This window comes from Chiloscyllium plagiosum, chromosome 14 (assembly GCF_004010195.1).
Source record: "Chiloscyllium plagiosum isolate BGI_BamShark_2017 chromosome 14, ASM401019v2, whole genome shotgun sequence".
In the NCBI taxonomy this organism is placed as follows: Eukaryota; Metazoa; Chordata; class Chondrichthyes; order Orectolobiformes; family Hemiscylliidae; genus Chiloscyllium; species Chiloscyllium plagiosum.
In genome coordinates this window covers 50,072,675-50,092,105 of record NC_057723.1, presented here as the reverse complement: position 1 = coordinate 50,092,105, position 19,431 = coordinate 50,072,675, and the positions used below count along the sequence as shown (strand labels likewise).

The following is a 19,431-nucleotide window of genomic DNA, read 5'->3' as shown; positions in this document are numbered from 1 at the left end:
GACCTGCTGCGTTTTTCCAGCAACACATTTTCAGCTCTGATCTCCAGCATCTGCAGTCCTCACTTTCTCCAATTGCCCAAAATGTCGATTTTTCTGCTCCTCGGATGCTGCCTGACCTGCTTTTCCAGCAACACATTTTCAGCCCATTTTGCAGTAGTCAGTGTGCCATGTTCTGGGATTTAAATGTCCAGCAGCACAGACAGACAGCTTGGCAGCTGATGTGAAAAGTAAGGTAAGTGGGGTATCAGGATGGCAATTGGTGAGAAGATGAGTGGAGTCTACGTACGTGGGTAGGGTTTCCTTGTCTGGACACCTTGTTCAGGTAATGGCCATATGTTCTTGCAGCAACTGTGACAATGGACTGAATATTCTGATCGTTGTAGCGGAGTAGACTGGAATTGTGCATCAGAATCATGTAGAAATCCCACAATAAGGTTGAAGAATTGGAAGTATTCTAACTCACATGTACAATGGAGTAGCAGTTGGTTAATGTGTTAGGGGTCAGGTAAGACGGGTGCCAACTTTGTCGGGTGCCAGGCAAGCGATGCAATGCGTGCAGTAGGTCAACAGAAGTGGTAGAGCCAGGTTTGGCAGGACAAGGGGTTTGCTGGTGAGAGGAGGGATGGGAGAATTGCCAGTGGTACAAAGGGTATTAGAACCAGGGATTGTCAAAGGCAGTAAGGAGGGTATAGAGACCTGCAGAAGGAAGAATGAGTCTGGTGGACGAGGAGGGTTGCCAGCTGGGTGGGCACGGCCTCTGTATTTGGAATATTGGGACCAGTGAGTCTGCCACGCACACTTTCAGGGCACTTTCAGTTGTCTGAAGCTTGAAAACTTGGAAAACTAATCAATGACAAAAAAAAATGTTGTCACCAAGGACAATGAAGGAATCTATTGCAATCTTGTGCTAACAATGCATCTGTACCTGGGCTTTAGGCCATGATGGAGTATTAGGTAACTAGGACCTGATGGGAGACGGGGGTGGGAAAGTCCATGCCATACAGGAGGAGAGGGTAGTGGAGTGGGGTTTAGGATTCCAGGGATCTAACGTGTCAGGAGAGAGGCTACATGGAAAGTTGAGGCCTCAGCTTAATAGTTAACCAGAAGGTAGAGTAACTATTAGCTGAAGTAGTTCCTTCCAAGTTCCCTGTACATTCTGGACATAGGAATTTTTCATCAGAAACTTCAATTTGCCCAGCAATTCCCATAAATTCTGCTGCACCTATTATTCTGCTGGGTCCCAACATACAATTACAGACTGTGCTGCTCCTATAGCTGTCTGATCATTGGAATGTCTGAGCCATGACATCAGTTTGTTCAGTAAATCCAAAAGAATTCGACCAGACAATGGAACACAATATATTGGTAGACCGTTTTGGGACATATATGGTAGCTGTGGCATAAATTGTGTGACTGCTTCACCACATTTCCCCAGATACAATGGTCTTTTTGAGTGAATGGTCCCTACACTGTCAAGTGCACAATGTGCAGAGACACAAAATAAGATCTCTGAATTGTCACATTACTCTTCGAAGCAACATATTTCGATATGGAATTGCCATCACCAGGGAAAATCATGTTTGGAAAACAGATTGGGATAACCTTGTTAATTTGTCACCAATCTAAAGTTTTAGGAATACAGGAGAAATGTCCTGAAAAATAAGGGAAGATGAATCAGGAAGTGACTGACATCCAAGCATGAAGCTGTCTCGTCTGCTCGGAAGTCAAGTCATTTGGGTTATACTCCATACTCAGGAAAACTGATTCTCCAAAGAAGTATCTGAAGTGTCCAGTAAGCCAAGCCTACAAGATCTCAACATCAAATGAAGCAACATTGAGGTGAAACAGAAGCTAGCTAAGGAAATTGTATAACTTGATAACATGTACCACCTCTATTTGCACCTAAAACACAACCAATGATGAACTCTGAATGTGAATTTGTGGAAAGCTACTATGAAACAAACCAGCACTGATAATATCCAGAATGTCAATGTACCTACAAGGTATGAATACTGAAATGATAAGACTGGATCTCAAGAAGACCATATCTTTATGTGGTCCAAGAGGATTAATAAGTGATCACATGGACCTTTAACTCCTTAACTTACAGATGCAACATTATTTGTGTAAATAGTTTCCAGAAACACCCACGTTGTGTATGTATACATAACTTTTAATATATGTAATGTTTGAAAAAAAATGTTGCATCATCATTTTAAAAGGATATCTAAATGCTGAGCAGACCTGTCTGTTGAACTATCCTGTAATGTACACAGATATGCATTGTGCTGTTCAAATAAGTTTAATCTACTTATAGTTTACTAATCCTGAGTGTGTGTGATTGACAAGCTTCCAAAAAAATTCAGAAATACAACAAGATGGGTGAAAATGATGTGATGCATTGAACAGAATGTGTCATTGCTGGCTTCCAGTCCTTAAGGGCATTGACATCTTTGACCAGATAATTTACTTCTTGACCACCAGCTCCCACTCCCTTCTTGAGGGTGATCCTCAAGACTTCCCTGCACAGTACCATGGCATCTCTCCTCCTGCAACCTCCGCTACTAATGTTTTCCATCACCCTCTCTCTGCCCTGCTGTTCAATTTCCTTGTTTTAAACTACAGACATATTATTGAGTACAGGTTTGCATTAAGAGGAGTAGATCTGCATCTAGTGACAGAAGCCTGCCCTCTGTACAATGTTATTTGTCCCCCTGTTGAGTGCAGGAACATCAGAACCGACATTGGCAGGGAAAGGTTTCATGAAAGCACCCCTAATGTAACAAAATATCTTAAGGTTTGTTTATAGCTCTGTTAGCAACAAAATTTTATACTGAGCTACGTAAGACCTAATAGGATAGGGAAATACATCGAGAGTGAATTCCAGAACTTGGGACCTTGGTAATGATTGTACAGCAACTAACAGAACTATGTAAATTAAGGGTACACAAGAGGCCAGAGATGGAGAAATACAGCAACCTCCCAAAGATTGGAAGAATGGAGAAGTTTACAGAAATGAAAAAGGGGTGAGGTTTTGAAAATAAGCATAACAATTTTAAAATTGAAGCAATGGTGAACCAGAAGTCAATATAGATCACCAAGTACAACGTTGAATACAGATGTAGCTGGATATCACCCTCGCTCTGCAGCTGAACTCCAGCTGAGATTAAACTCCACACATCTCCTGAGAAGTAGTAATGACTTTGAGATTACTGCACCCTTAAAGATAAATATCAGCCAGAAACGTAGAGTAAAAGTGTTTCATAACACATCTTTCAGTTATGTAAATTAGTTTATACAAAATGTTTGATACATCTTATGTTAATTAATATTTGGTCTTTCTTCATTTTATTTTGTTGCTACAGTAAAAGTCTTTAAAAGTGAAATTCCTCCTTAATTATTTCCATTGGAAATGTGGGAATTCTTTCTTTTAAAATGTTATCAATTCCTATAAGGAGCATAAGACAATATGTCAATACTTTCTACAACTGCAACAACACAGTTATTTGCAGAAATTGTAAGTTGGTTTTAGTGATATCCTGATACTTTATAGGCAGCATTGTTGTAGTCTTCAATGACAGAATCTGATGATATAAATATTGTATAACTACCCACCAGCCCCTTGTTATACAAAATATAGGTGAAATATAGATCTAGCACAACCAACAATGAGTGTTAACAGCAAAATACATGATAATTACTGCTCAGCAACCACTTCACAGCTCAAAACTACTTTCATAAATGTGGAGTCTCATGCCTTCAAAACAAAGTTAAAGTTGCAGATTTAAGAGAAAAGGTAGCCTCATAGATGTTTACATCACAGAATAAGGCCATTCAGCCCATCATAGCCATACTAGTCAACAAAGTTCCCATTTCCAGCATTTAGCCCATTGTCCTGAAGCAATGGGAACACAACTAAATATATTAATAATGCATAAAAGTGATGAGATTTTCTGACTGAACCACCCTTTCATGTAATCAGTTCTCGATTCCCATTATCCTGAGTGAAAGAATTTCTCTTTAAAACTCTTAGCTTATTTCTCGTCTTAAATTTATGCCCTGCGCATCCCCCCCACCACCACCCCACCCCCTGTAATTGACCTTTCTACCTATGAAGAAAATGTCTTCCTATTCACCATATCTGTGCCCCTCATAATCTTACACACCTCTGTCAAGTTCCCCTCTCAACTTTTGCTGCTCCAAGTAAAACAGCTCCAGCCGATTCATAGCCGAGACCCACCATCCTGGTAATTATTTTCAGAAGCCTCTCTCGCACAAATATATTTTTCCTATAATGTTGGTGACCAAAACTGCACAAATACTCCAATTGTGGCCTAACCTGCATTTTGTAAGGTTCCACCAATACATCCTTGTGTTTGTATTCTGTCTTTGCTAATAAAGGCAAGTATTCTCAATGCCTTCCACAATAACCCAGGAAGCCTGATTGTTTATTGTTGAACACTGAAATAGAGCCCTACTCATGACGTACATAGGCTGGTCCAAGCCCAGGACAGACAGTTCTACAGACATGTCCCTGAGTCTTTTTTCCCCTTTCTCTTTATATCTGGAAGTGTTATCACAAACAATTGAATGGCTTTCCCACCACCAAATCAGCATGGTTTTTAACTATTGACTGCCATCTGCAAAACACCCATGCAGCCAACTAGAAATTTACATGCAAAGCCCATTACAGGAAATGTAAACCGCCAAAAGTGAGGGAGGGATAGGGAAAATGGGAAGGGACTAAATCAAAATGGAGCTAGACTGGGAAATAAATGACTATATTTGTCACAGTGTCCATCTGACTCGAAAGGCATCAAGAAAATTGGTGGACACAGCGTGCTCCCTCTCCAATGACATCCAGGGAACAAAGTGATGGGTCAGATTTTTTTTTATCTGCTTTTCTTTTCTTACATCTAGAAGTGATGTACCTGTTTTATATTTGTTTATATACCTAGAAGTGATTAGTATCAATATACAAAAGACTGAGCTGATGAGTTCCAGGTGGATAGGCTATTGCCTATTACCAAGGGAATGAATACTCAGTGAGTTCAAAACGAGATTAATTAGTGTATATCAAGATATCTCTGAGCTTCCAGAGTCCTATTGTGTAAGCTATTGCTTTGTTAATCCTTCCAAGAGCATTACCTCATTTTTCCAGTTGAACTTCATTGACACTGCTCTCTTGAAAGTCCAGAATTATTTATTCCCTATGTATGTATATTTGTGAGTGAGGGCCCATATAAATTCAAGTGACCATAGGCTTACCAAACCCTAGGACTGCTCTCTCATTAGAAAGAGACGACTGGTGGTGATTTAACCTGAGGGCCATCATACCTCAGGTGAGGGGAAAAGCTGAGAAGGAGAGATCTTCATGGTATCCTCAGCCAGTTTTGGGGATTGAAGCTATGCTGTTGTCATTGCACTGCTTCGCAAACCACCCATCCAGCCAACTGAACTAAACTGATCTTGCTATATTAATTCACAGAACCATACATTTGGCTTTTCTTCTGAATTACTTTTCTTGGGGTTAGAGGGTAATAGAATTGTTATTTCTTTCCCTTATGAAAGCCTTGTAATTAGCTGTTTATTGTTCCTGGTGAAAAAAAAGTTAATTACATTTTAATTGGGAAAAGGTATGGCTACTTGTTCAATAGAACAGACATTTTTGTTGCAGCTAATGAGGGAGATTAAAAAGATTGGAGCAAGTTCCCACCTCCTCACCTGGCCATAGCACTGTATATAAAATGTTGAGTAACACCATTCTTTTGCCAGACAAAACAAGATTTGGCCAAAGTGTTAGATGACCCTGTGGGAAGTAAGGTTTATATGAAAATCAGCAGAGGTGGGGAAGCTAAATTCAGATAGTGTTCTCAAAGTGACTGGGGACAACTAAAATGCAGGAATAATGAAAGAAGATTTGCTGGAAAAAACACAGGCAATCAAATTTTTGGTTATGTTATAAAGATGTATGAGTAACCAACATCTAACTCTTGTAGCTGAGATGATCCTGAAGTGTTTTCAATGACTTTTAGGCTTGTAACATTTATTCCACAGAACTCGGAATAGGCAAAGAGTCTTCCCTGCACTTTTTGGTACAATGGTGCTTGATCCTTGGGTGTCTTATCTCCCATGACTTTTCTAACATCTTCTAGGCATCTAAAGGTCTCAAAGTTTCACACAATAGATTTAAATGAAGATTCACAAGCCAAATAGTCATGATGTGCAACGCTCCATTAATTGCTTTGGAATAAAATTGAATTGGAAATTCTGAAATGTGAATACAGATGTTAAATACACTGATGCAATTCAGTATGACAGAAAGGTGTGGTTTTGAATGATTGCACACATTTCAATAATAGTTTACAATGCAATGTTAACAATTGAATGTAGGTGGACATTAGAACATTGATTTCAAATTATGTCTACTATACAGGAAAATTAAAATAAACAATGTCACACTTACGCTGAAGAAATGTTGCTGCCCTTACTAAGACATGTTTTCCAACTATTCAGTCATAACAATTAAGACATTCTGGGTTTTGTGACTTTTTTGTTGTGATGTTAATCATTATTTATACATTGCAGCTTTCATTCATGACAACCCTTTGACATTGCAACCATAGTTACAATTCTTTGAACTGATATGTCAGCTCTCTAAAGTATGATTATGATCAATGTTATTTTGTGCCATGCCATAGCTGACAATTTAGCTCATGCACTGATGAAACTTTTCTTTTACATTCGATAAATTGTTGACACTTGCAGCTTCAGAAAAATGTGCTGCCTTTTGTACTTTTAATTTTGTTGTAATTGTCTATTTACTGACAACAATAAGCAATGATGCATTCATTCACAGACATTAGGCAGTTCATTCTAATTGATGATAATCTCTAATAATTTCTGTCAACATTTGATTCAATGCCAACAGTAACATCTACTTAACAAATGTAAGATGGTGTTTATAGATTATTTAAGATAGATACCAGCATAGTATATTTTTAAAAAACGGTTGATATACTTTCAATTCTCTCGAGCATGAGAGACGTAACTGGTGTCAGGGAAATAAATTTTGATACTTGAAATATTTGCACCTCAGTTATTTACAAGGTTGGTGCTTAAACTCCTGTGATAATCTACTTAGTTTATAAATAAATACCTTTGCAAAATAAAGATGTGTATTGAGTTCTTCTGATGTCTCCACTTCCTACAGGTTTCCTATGGTACATAACCAAATCTTAATTAGCACTCAAGATGTTCAAGCACATTTTATATTATCCTTGATAAAACTAACTAACATAAAAACTGACATTGTAAATTGTGTCAACACACTCCACTCATAGTCAATTGACCAAAAATCAATATTGGTTTTATAACTGAAAGGCCTTCATCTCAACTATCTTCAGTCATTTAATTAATAACCTCCTTCTGTCATATACACCCAAAGTAGCAATAATCACTGATGATTACACAGTGCCTGCATCCATTTACAACTCATTTGATAATGAAGAGGCACCCTAAAACTAAATGCAACTATTATCCAAATCTGGAAATTATTATTATTCAATGCCATTAATATTTACATCCCATAACAGAAGTTATCATGCTAAATGAGACAAATTCTCGCAAATTCCTTTTTCCACTAAGAGCACAACCAAGTCTGTTCTCCATTCACAACATCCTGGGGATTACTATTAATTGGAAGACAAATTGAATGAGATACATGGGAATTGCACAAAATAATTTTTTTACACTGATTATTAATGACCTAGAACTCACTGGTTACAAGATTGATGGAAGTTGAATAGTATGGGGGAAGTAAACTTGAAGAGCTATTGACACAGCATAACAATTGGGGAGGCAATAGTATTATTGATGGACTGTTAATCCAGGGAACCAGGTAATATTCTTGGAATCCAGGTTTGAATCCTGCCACAGCAGTTGGTAGAATTTGAATTCAATGGAACAAAATCTGGAATTAAGAGTCTAATGATGACTGTGAATCCATTGTTGATTGCTGGAAAAACCGATCTGGTTCACTAATGTCCTTTGGTAAAGGGAACAGCCATCCTTACCTGGCCTGGTGAACATGTGACTCCAGACCCACAGCATTGTGGTTGACTTTTAACTGCCCTCTGGGCAATTAGGGATAGAAAATAATGCTGGGCCTGGCTAGTGCTGCCCTCATCCCATGAATGAATAAAGAAAAAATAATCTCTAGGATTTTTAATTGCCTTGCGCATGTACTGTTGATCACTTTAATAAGCAACACATCCATGAAAATTTATAAAAGTGAAATTATATCGATTTGCGGGCTGAATGTACATTGCAGAGTCTTTGAGGTCCTTCAGTTGTGGAAGGCACCATGTGTATCCTATGGGTTCATCCTGCATTTCCTAACCAGGTACATCAAGTTCCAAACTTAACCAGAGAAGAGGGATAGACAGTTGTGTCAAATGATCTCCTCAATCACCCACTTCCCAGACTTGTTCAGGCTTAAGAGCTAACTAGAAAATCATCCGATATGCCTTCTCTGGCCCCTTTATCAGATGGCCAAAGATCAAGAACATGAGGTTAACCAAGCATTGAGGAAAAGTCGCCAGGAGATATTAAAATAGGGACTTCAGCCTTGCAGAGCCTGCATAAACATGGAACACAGACTTTTAAAAACTACAGAAATTACAAGTAAAGTTCACTTGATTCACATTTGTTTCATAAATATAACTATAATGAAAGTTGTATGAAAGAATCATGCGCTTATTACACTGATGGTAAATGCAGAAATAATCTGGCAAATTACTGGACTTCCATGCTTAATTAATGTTACTTAGTATGCATACTATAACTTACCAATTCAAATGAGCATTTATACTTGTCTTGTGACTCTTCTGAATTTACTGCCATTAAATTCATTGTTCCCAATTATTCTAATATACTGCCATTGTGCAGCAGGCTGATTGACCAGCTTCCAATGCCATAGTAATGAACGTTTACAAACTTTTATTTTTACTTACATTGCATCAGGCAAGTTGTCCTCCTCATTCTCATCTTCCACCATAAACCTTTCTTCTACCACTTCATCATTTGACTGAACTAATAAAAGTTTAAAAATTCATGTATTAGATAAGTGCGTTATAAACTATTACAATATTGGCTCACACATAGCAAACAATTTCAGAGAATTTTTTAAAAATGTTTAAAAGCGACAATTCTTAATTGTATGGAATATAGAATTTATTCTGTGCTGCAATTCACAATAAAACAAAGATACTCTTTCTACTTAATTAATAGTATTATTCTAAGGACATCTTTAGATACAGTGCTTCAATTACAGTTATTATCATCAGTAAACTGCATTTCCTACATCACAATAAATTAATAATCATCTTTCAAGTTCTCCTTTGCCTTTCATATTAGTATCCAAGTATGACTTTGAGCAGGATTTTCAGGCCTTGCTGAAGCCAAGATTGGACACAGCCAGGAGCTAAGACAACCCCCACTGGCTGTTGTGGGGATTCTCTTGCTCTAGGCTGCCTTTGTCAAATGTGAAAGAGCAAGTTGGGTTTGGGAATTGGGGTAGTGACAGGAGAGCTATTCACCTGTCTGCAGTAAATCGCTGACATTGAATATGGGTGTGAAAGGGTTAACATTAAAAAGAGCTGTAATCATACCATGTCGCATGGACTAGTGGGCAAAATGGTTTAAGATTACGAAGAAATTAGAGTTAACATATGATCCTTCTCAGAGACTCTGTAACAATTTCCATCATATCAATGTAGCATTTAACTAGTTGCTAGACCAAGTAGACCTTATTATTTCCTATGTATAAAGAAGTTTTTAGCAGCAATCTTCATCAAGCAGCAACTCAGGTAGCATAATGAACTGGCATGCCCATACAATATTGGGCGGCACATTAAAAGCTACAGTGCCAAATAAAAGAAGAATGACTAGGACTTTTCGGTCAGTTTTCACGTCCCCACAGTGCTAGTACCAAAGTAAGAGTCTGATGGAGGCCACCAGAAAGTAGGCCTGAATGTCCAATTTCAGGCACGCTTCAGAACTTCCCTCCCTGTTGGCCTGCCTGGGTTCGGGAGCAGCCACAGACCTCCCTATCAAATCAGATTCCCCTACAGTAGTCCCGTATCTGCAGACAGGATCCACTTCTTAGATTTAATTTTAAGAAGTTGGAGAGAAGGCACCTCCATATTGAAATACCTTCTCCTTTTATTAAGGTCTGTTGTAGCTTGCTGAAATTTTCAAGCTGGAAAAACCTCTGATTAGCTTTCCAGCTTTGACAGTCCCAACCAACCAACACCTCCTCAAGTCCGCCTGCCCAATCATACCAATTACTGGGCACTCCCATGGAAGTCACAATTCTGCTCTGGGGGTGGATTCAGGACCTAGGAACAGTTCCAGCCTCAGGGTACAATTTTCCCCAGGTGCAGAGAGAGGTCGTGAGATGTGCATCAATGGAGTGAAGTAACCCTGGAGAGAAACTCAACTGATTGAGAAAGTCTACTGGTGTGTTTCTTGCCCTGCTAGGAATTAAGGTCATTGTGGTCAATTCATGGACAGTTGAGGGTCTCAACTCATCACCTCCCTGACCGAAAGGCCTACCTTTCCAAAACCTGTCTGTCTGTTTGGAGAGGGGTCTCTAGTTTCCCTAATCTGAAGACAGTAGTCGATACAGATAGGGTGCAAGGTTTGGCCACTGAAAGCCACCCCGCTCCCATTGTATCAATACCCCTTTCTCTGTGACCTGATCCCACAATATGAACATATAAAATCATTTGGGCAGCACGGTGGCTCAGTGGTTAGCACTGCAGCATCAGGGACCCAGGTTCGATTCCACCCTAGAGTGTCTGTTTGTGTGGAGCTTGCACATTCTCCCTCTGTCTGTGTGTATTTCCTCTGAAGGCTCTGGTTTCCTTGCACAATCCAAAGATGTGAAGGTTAGGTGGAGCGGCCATGCTAACTTGCACATAGTGTCCAGCGAGGGGCAGACTAGGTGGATTAGCCATGGGAAATGCAGGATTACAGGGAAAGGATAGGGGAGTGGGTCTGGTTGTGATGATCTTCAGAGTGTCAGTGTGGACTAGATGGGCCAAATGTCCTGTTTCCACATTGTCGGGATTCTATTCTATTTACCTTTTCAGTGCTGGATCCCTCTAAAGAATGGGTTATGACCAAAGAAGGTGAGAACTCAGAAGTTACCACCCTCTGTTTAAGTAGTTTGGTTTAGCTACAAATTTAACCTTTGATGGCTTAATACCTAGACCAGGATAGTTTTTTAAAAATTTATTTATTCACAGGATGAGGGTGTCATTAGGTGGGCCACTATTTATTGTCTATCTCTAGTTGCCCAGAGTGCAGTTAAGTCCACCATATTGCACTGGGTCTGGAGTCACATGTAGACTTGACATGGTAAGGATGGTAAATTTCCTCCCGAAAGGAGATGGAACGTGTAAGCCGTTTTCCACAACATATATAAATGGGAGCAGCTAAGAGAAATGTGGAGACTCACAGGGGACAATTTGATATTTGTTTGACCATTTCTGTTGGTAGATTTTTGCAGTGATGTCCAATCTCAGTCAGTTTATTGCATGCTTCAACATTACTTAGTTACATTGGAAGCTGTTACCTTCCAGCAGCCCGGGTACCCAGCAGCAGGTGTTAGGCACATTGAGTAGCAAACCAGGGCTCTAGTCTATGTTTTAGGAACCCCACTCAAACTTCCTGCTCATTTAGAGCAACATGGTGGCTCAGTAATTAGCTCTGCTACTCACAGTGCTAGGGACCTGAGTTCAATCACAACCTTGGGGGACTGTGTGGAGTTTACACATTCCCCCATGTGTGTGTGGGTTTCCTCCAAGTGCTTGGGAATTTTTCCCACAGTTCAAAGATGTGGGGATTAGATTGATTATCCAAGCTTAAATGCTCCATTGTATCCAGTGATGTGCATGTTATGTGGACTATCCATGGTAAATTCAGGATTATGGGGATAGAGGGGGGGTCTTGGTGGGTTGATCTTCAGAAGGTGTGGATTCAATGGGCCAAATGGTCTCTTTCTGCCCTGTAGGGATTCTGTGATTTGGTGGAAGTCTATGCTACACATGCTCAAATCAACTTTTTTTCCAGAATGCACAAGCTAAGGCCATCCAGAAAAAGGTCGGTTAATTATTTTTATTAACTATTGTTATATTTTATGCAGGCAGGAGAATAGGAGGGTGCCCCATAAGTACTGCACATTTTCAGCTCAGGCTCCTCTACTGTCAGTTCAGGTTCCCCTGCTTCAATCACCTATTTATCTATGGGCTGATTCAGCTTTACAGCTGGCTGAATTGCTCAAAGCTTTGGCTGTGAGCTGCATTGGGGAGCCTGATTTACATCTGCAGCTCACCTGTTTTGTGTAGCCTACCCCAGCCTCACATCCCTCCCGAAATCTGTAATCTCCCTCTAGACGACCAACACTCCCTATCTCTGTAATCCCCCTCCACCCTCGCAAACCTCCCTAACTACGTAATGCCCACCCAGCTTCTCAACTCTCCCAATCTCTGTAATGAATGTTAGGTTCATATCTTCCAGCATGCATTCCTGGCATGACTTGCATTTTGCTCCAGATCCTAGCACTACTTCAATTTCTTAAATTTCTCCCCCAGCTGCCAGTTTCTGTGGTCAGTAAGGCAGTAACAGCAACACAATTTCTGAGAAAATGTCTTGAGTAAAATAACCAATTATCTTGAATATTAATTACTTCCTTATTTATTTTCTGGCTTTCCTTTCTCTTTTAACATATTTTAATGATCAGATAATTGTTAGTTGTTTTGATTCCTGTCCTGCATTTCTCGCCTAAACATTTCTTTTCCCAGAAAATTTGCTTTTTATTGCTTTTCTTCACCAAATGCTTTGCCTGAGTTTACTTCAGTGCTATTACTCTATTTTTATCTTCCCCCTTTAACACTGCTGAGTGCTTCCTGTCAATCACAGGGTTCATATTCTGAACATGTACAGATCCGTTCCCATACAACTTTTCCCACCCACTCTCAAATATTATTTAAGTTTTCATTAAACATATGATTTATTTTATTGATTGAATTGCACTAATCTAATATTGCAACTCCAAGTAATAATAATTTAGCTTTTATTAAGTTTTGCTGTCATTTAGAATTTCTTTCTGTTTCATCTTTGCTATTCCCTATTTCATTTTCATGCTTCAAATGAGTGGTAAGTTATGTCCTTCAATTCATCGTCCACTAAATTACTTGTTAATTTACTCTGCTTTTCTTATTTTCCAGATGAGAGAAATGTTTTATCAGTTATAGAAGTTTTACTCCTCTACTCTAGCATGCCTTTCTACAGCTTTAACAATAAACTTTTACCTTTTCCTCATTCTCGAAACAGACATTCATAACATACCTATTCCTGGATGTTAAAGAGCAAACATATTTGGCTCGAGCTGATTTCTGCTATTTTGATTCATTATTGATTTTGACATTTTGATTCATTATTGCCTGTCTGCATTGCAGTTTTTTTGTTTAGTATCACTTTTTTATATAATTTTTCAATTTATTCAAATGTTCTCTCCATTCAATGTCCTTCGTCATGATTTTTAATGTCAACCTCCCACATTAGATGCCTGTTGATTTGTCATAGTTACAGACGTTACATATTTAAGAGATTGTGCATTACCTTTATTAAAATATACTTGTATTTCATAATTTGTGCATACATAAAAAACATTCACATTTTAATAAAACATGACAGACTTCAACTAACCACAGCCAACCACTTACCAGGGTGGTCAAAAATGATTGTATTTAACATCTCAAAGATTCGTTTAGTCTCCTGTTTGATGGTTGATATTGTGTTTTCGTCAAGTTTCTTCCAGGACACCTTCAATTTTTCTACTTCAGTGTTGTTGTTCGAAATCCTGAAATTGTTTTGCAGCAGTTAGAATTAAACCAACTATTTCCAGTTAATATCACCTTTTCCTCAATCTCAAAAGTATATTTGATTTTGCTGTGTGCGTTACTGTCAAGCAAGTTTCAAATGTTTTAAAACAAATATGTTCCTAAAAGAAAGTGATATTGTTTTTATATTTTCTATAAAATCACCTAATTAATATTGATGTTGAAAAGCCTTGTTACATCAGTTATACTTATTGTTATTGTGGCAAAAATGATGCAGTGTTATTTCATCCCTTCTCCTTACCCATACTGAAAAAATGTGTGAGAATTAGTAACAATGCCACAGGGAAAATAAACATTATAAATCCAACTTAATTAAAGATTGTTTGTCCAAACAACTTGTTAGATTGGTTGCAAAGTGGAATGATAATCATTTGACATAAAAGTTCAAACCTCATCAGTCAGGCATAGATATCTGCATTTATATACTGAAAAAATTCAGATCCATTATAAAATCAACTATGTAGTCTGACAAGGAGAAAGCAAAAACATTATAAATACTTAGCAAATCTAGTAGCATCTGTGCAGAAAGAAACAGAACTAATGTTTCAGCTTATGACCTTTCAACAAAACTGGGAAAACTTCAGAACTTAATCAGTCTTCCACAGGTGAAATTGAAAGTGTGGGCAAAGTATTAAAAGAAAGGATTGTGATCATACAGGGGTGTGCTCATTTAGTCTCAAACTTATTTGCATGCCTTGGTTTTCATCCTGTTTTTCTCTTGCTATTTGTTTTCTGATGATATTTTTCAAAATATTCCACCATTTCCACCCTCTCTGGATACATATTTGTTACTTTATTTGTTTAATTATTATTCTTTTCAGTCTTGCAACACTAATTTTTTTTTCATTTAATGTCTTCTTTCTTCTGTCATTTACAGACATTCCTTTTTATTCTTTTTTCACTCTCCTTCATTTCCTTAAAACCTAGTGCAATCTTAAATGTTTTGAGTTCTGATGAAAGATCATTGACATGAAATATTAATTCTGTTTCTCTCCTCACAGATGCTGATTGATCTGATGAGTATTTCCAGGATATTATATTCTCATTTCAGACTTCCAGCATCTGAAGTATGTGGATTTTGAGATTATCTGAACATCTAATTGTCCAGGAGTTCATATATAATAGCCCTACTTTATGTTGTTCTTCAGGGACTTGAAGATTAATTCTGCTCCTCTTGCCCCATGAATATAATTTCTCAGTACTGCTTCACCTCAAGGTAAAACTGAGAAAGTGGGTCATACCACATGCTGCTCTAAATTTGCATTGAGTTCCTACATTTGCATTGAATTAAGAGTTTTTTTGTTTGATACAGTCAATGCATTTGGGAGAAGAAGTCCCACTTAATCTGGCAGCCAACTAAGAATGCAGCAGTTATTTTAACTCTATCGTTACTCCATTTCCACAGGATGAGCTGAGTCAATATCAGCCTTTCCCCTTGTGCTTACCAATATCAGCTAAAATCCTACCTTTCGTAAGTAGATTTGAAATCCTGGAAAATAAATCAAAATATTTAAATGTAATTGAAGCTCATATTATTAATTACATCTTTCTCATTAATATATGACAGTGAAATTCAAGAAATTAATAATGTCATAAACATAATTGGTATATAGAGTAACATTGTTTGGCAAATTCATCTACACACTATAATACTGCAGGGAAAATATGCAAAAATGTCCTCACCATTGTAACTGCAGCAGATGTACGCAGATTAAAAATTATTTCAAAACTGCAATATTTCAAAAATCTAGTTGATGATCCCTAGGTAGTATAATTTATATTTTTGAAATTAAAGTTCTAACTGCAGATAACTGGTCCATCCAATTAAGAAAATGGTAAAAATAATTCTGATGAAAATACAACTCTGAAAAACTTGGGTTAGCATATTTAAAAGGCAGCCAGTGTGCTTGTCTTGCAATGTCAGAGCTCATAGCGAAAGAACTTTAAGAAGGAATAATTGAAATCTAGGTTTTTAATAGAGCCAAGACGACTTCAGAGACAGAGAAACTATATTCATTAACAATATGATTTGTTCATGTTAATTGTAACTTCAAAGAACATGAAATAAACTGGTTGTCATTTCTGTTTGAGATTATTTGTTTGACGAACCTGTGTAGAGTTCTGCTTGGAGGATATTGGCAAGTACGCATAAAAAAGTGAAAATCTATCCAAAATACATTTTCAAACAGCATAATAAACTGACTTTATCAATAAAATTATGTTAAATTATTAAGTTGAATCTACTACCTTAATAAAAAACAATGGATCTTTTTGATTTTTCAGGTCTTGTACTTCCTGAATGAGGTGAGTAATAACTTCTCTTTTAATTTCTAATTCTTGTATTTTCTTTAGGACTTTTGAAAGATTTATATTTTTTTCTGTTATAACCGTGTCTAAAATTTGCTTTTCTTGTTTGGTCAACAGCATCCTAATTTCTTGAAACAAGTCAGAAATCTGTTTTCTCAAAACAGCACTGTCTTTCTGTAATGAAAGAAATAAAAAAAACTTATCAATAAACAAGAACAAAATAACTGATTCTTGCATTAGGAGTAAATCAACAATACATGCAACGTAAACTTTCCTCAAACAATGAATTAAACAGGCATCAAATTGCTACCAGGTTCTCATCATTAAAAAATCATTTTCCATGTCACTATGCTATGATATATTTAATAGTTATCTGTTGTTACAAATAAAATTAGGTGACATTTTACATCAAATGCTGAATACAAATCCATTTACGCTTTCCACTCACCATATTGACACTCAGAAACACAAGAACATTTGAATAAATACTTTGCATCACTCTTCGCAGAAGAATACCCTAATGGCATTGTAAAGTTAGTAATTAATCAAGGTGTAAAAAGAGGAGAAAAATAAATACAATGATTATCACTTCCTAAAAAATGCTAGGGAAACTTTTGGGGCTGAAGATCAATAATTCTCCTAGACCTGATGAGATGCATCCTATGCTAGTAAAAGAAATAGCTACAGAGATAGTGGGTGCACAGACAGTAGCCTTCCAAGAATCCTTAATTCCTAAAAATAGTTGCAGAGAAACCTAGCTGGGTAGCTCTTTCAGGAACCATGATGGGTCGAATGGCTTCCTTCTGTACATTAAAATTCTATGATTGAAAAACTGCCAATGTAACACTTTTTTTGAAATGAGGAGACAGAAAACAGGTAACTATAGAATGGTTAGCTTAACTTCTGTTATTCTATTACAAAAGTTCCAGTAGCAAACATTTCGATATACATAATATGATCAAGCAAAGTCAGCATGGTTTTATGGAGCAGATACCAGGCCTGACAAATTTACTAGAATTCTTTGAGGAAGTGACAAGTGGGAGAGTTAAAAGGGAAGCTGAAGAGGTAATATACTTGGATTTTTCAGACAGCGTTTGAGAAGGCACCACACATTAGGCTACTTAATAAGTAGGTGGGATGGTTAGCTCAGTGGTTCGCACTGCTGCCACAGCGCCAGGGACACAGGGCGACTATCTGTGTGGAATTTGCACAATCTCTCCATGTCTGTGTGGGTTTCCTCCCACAATCCAACATTGTGCAGGTTAGGTGAATTGGCTGTGTTAAATTGTGCATAGTGTTCAGGGATGTGAAGGTTAGGTGCATTTGGGGTAAATGTAGAGTAATAGACCCAGGGAATGGGTCTGGGTGGGTTACTCTTCAGAGGGTCAATGTGAACTTGTTGAGCTGAAGGGCCTGTTTTCACACTTTTGGGATTCTATGAAAATTTCTATGAAAGAACCAATGGTGTTAAAGTTAGTATATTAACATGGATAGAGAATTTGCAAAAGTTATAGAAGATAAATAGTTGAGATAAAGAGGACATTTTTAGGTGGCAACCTGTAATTGGTGGAATGCCACAGGTGCCACAATTATTTACAGTATACACTAATGATTTGAATGAGGAAGTTAAAAATCACACAACACTAGGTTACAGTCAAACAAGCTTATTTGGAAGTACGAGCTTTTGGAGCGCTGCTTCTTCTACCTGATGAATATGGAATCTCTACAGTTAGCACTGCTGCCTCACAGTTCCAGGGACCTGGGTTTGATTCCAGCCTTGGGCAACTGTCAGTGTGGAGTTTGCACAATCTCCCCATGTCTGCATGGGTTTCCTCTGGATGCTTCAGTTTCCTCCCACGGTCCAAAAATGTGCAGGTTAGGTGAATTGGCCAAGTTGAATGGCCCATAGTGTAGGTTAGGTGCATTAGTCATGGGAAATGTGGAGTAATAAGGTCGGGGAATGGGGGGTCAGTGTGAACTTGTTGGGCTAAATGGCCTGTTGCCACATTGTAGGGATTCCATGATATTAACCTTACCTAATTCTAGAATCTCATTAGATGTTTTGTATTTCTCTCTTTCAAACCCAAAACTGAACTCCACCATATATAATCTCCATTAGGTAAATATTCTGACATCATTCTCATTGCGTATTATCAGATGTGGCCCTTATCAGATTGAGGGAATCTTGTTACAGAAAGCTATCACACTCAGAATTTCTCCATTTCTTTAAATGAGTTTGCTTATTTGTCACAATCTATAAAGCACATGTTAATTCCTGATTAAATCAATCTGTCTTTACTACATATTTGTATGATCTAAGCATTAATCTGTTCTGTCACAATATAGCTGCAATTGGGTTGGAAGGGGACATTATATACAACTGGATGCTGTTCTCTTTCTTAATTCTATACTCAGTACAATGTCTTAGCTGAAAAATGTGTTGCTGGAAAAGCGCAGCAGGTCAGGCAGCATCCAAGGAGCAGGAGAATCAACGTTTCAGGCATAAGCCCTTCTTCAGGAATGAGGAAGGTGTGCCAAGCAGGCTAAGATAAAAGGTAGGGAGGAGGGACTTGGGGGAGGAGCGTTGGGAATGCGATAGGTGGAAGGGGGTTAAGGTGGTGGTGGAGAGGTTGGGAAGAAGATTGCAGGTCAAGAAGGCAGTGCTGAGTCCGAGGGTTGGGACTGAGATAAGGTGGGGGGAAGGGAAATGAGGAAGCCGGAGACTTCCCCCTCTCTGAGGATGAAAGATTAGTCCTCAGCAGAGGCCTCACCTTCATCCCCCTACACTCCCGGATTAACGAGTTCAACACGCGGCGAGACATTGAACAATTCTTCTGCCGCCTTCACCTCCGTGCCTACTTCTTCAACCAGTATTCTCGTCCACCCTCTGACGACCCCTTTTCCCGCCTCCACCACACCCCATCCACCTGGACACTCCGTGCTGGCCTCTTCCCTGCCCTCGATCTGTTCATAGCCAACTCCCGCCGCGACATTAACCGCCTCAACCTGTCCACCCCTCTCACCCACTCCAAACTCTCACCCTCGCAACGTGCAGCCCTCCACTCCCTCCGCTCCAACTCCAACGTCACTATCAAACCAGCAGACAAGGGAGGCGCGGTAGTAGTTTGGCGCACCGACCTTTATACCGCTGAGG

The 19,431-nt window shown here is 38.5% G+C and overlaps 1 protein-coding gene across 4 annotated transcripts in view; it reads right to left on the bottom strand.

Annotated features, from left to right (window-relative positions):
* Nucleotides 1-19,431, bottom strand: part of LOC122556712 (E3 ubiquitin-protein ligase TRIM8-like) — a 100,129-nt gene that overhangs the window by 29,134 nt on the left and 51,564 nt on the right. For all 4 annotated transcript variants that reach the window (XM_043703783.1, XM_043703780.1, XM_043703782.1 and 1 more), the window contains 5 exons: nt 16,218-16,451; nt 15,437-15,459; nt 13,794-13,930; nt 9,015-9,093; nt 7,160-7,218 (listed from right to left, as the gene is read on the bottom strand). In XM_043703783.1, the coding sequence (XP_043559718.1) occupies nt 7,160-7,218; nt 9,015-9,093; nt 13,794-13,930; nt 15,437-15,459; nt 16,218-16,451 (532 nt within the window). The remainder of the gene's footprint in view (nt 1-7,159; nt 7,219-9,014; nt 9,094-13,793; nt 13,931-15,436; nt 15,460-16,217; nt 16,452-19,431) is intronic.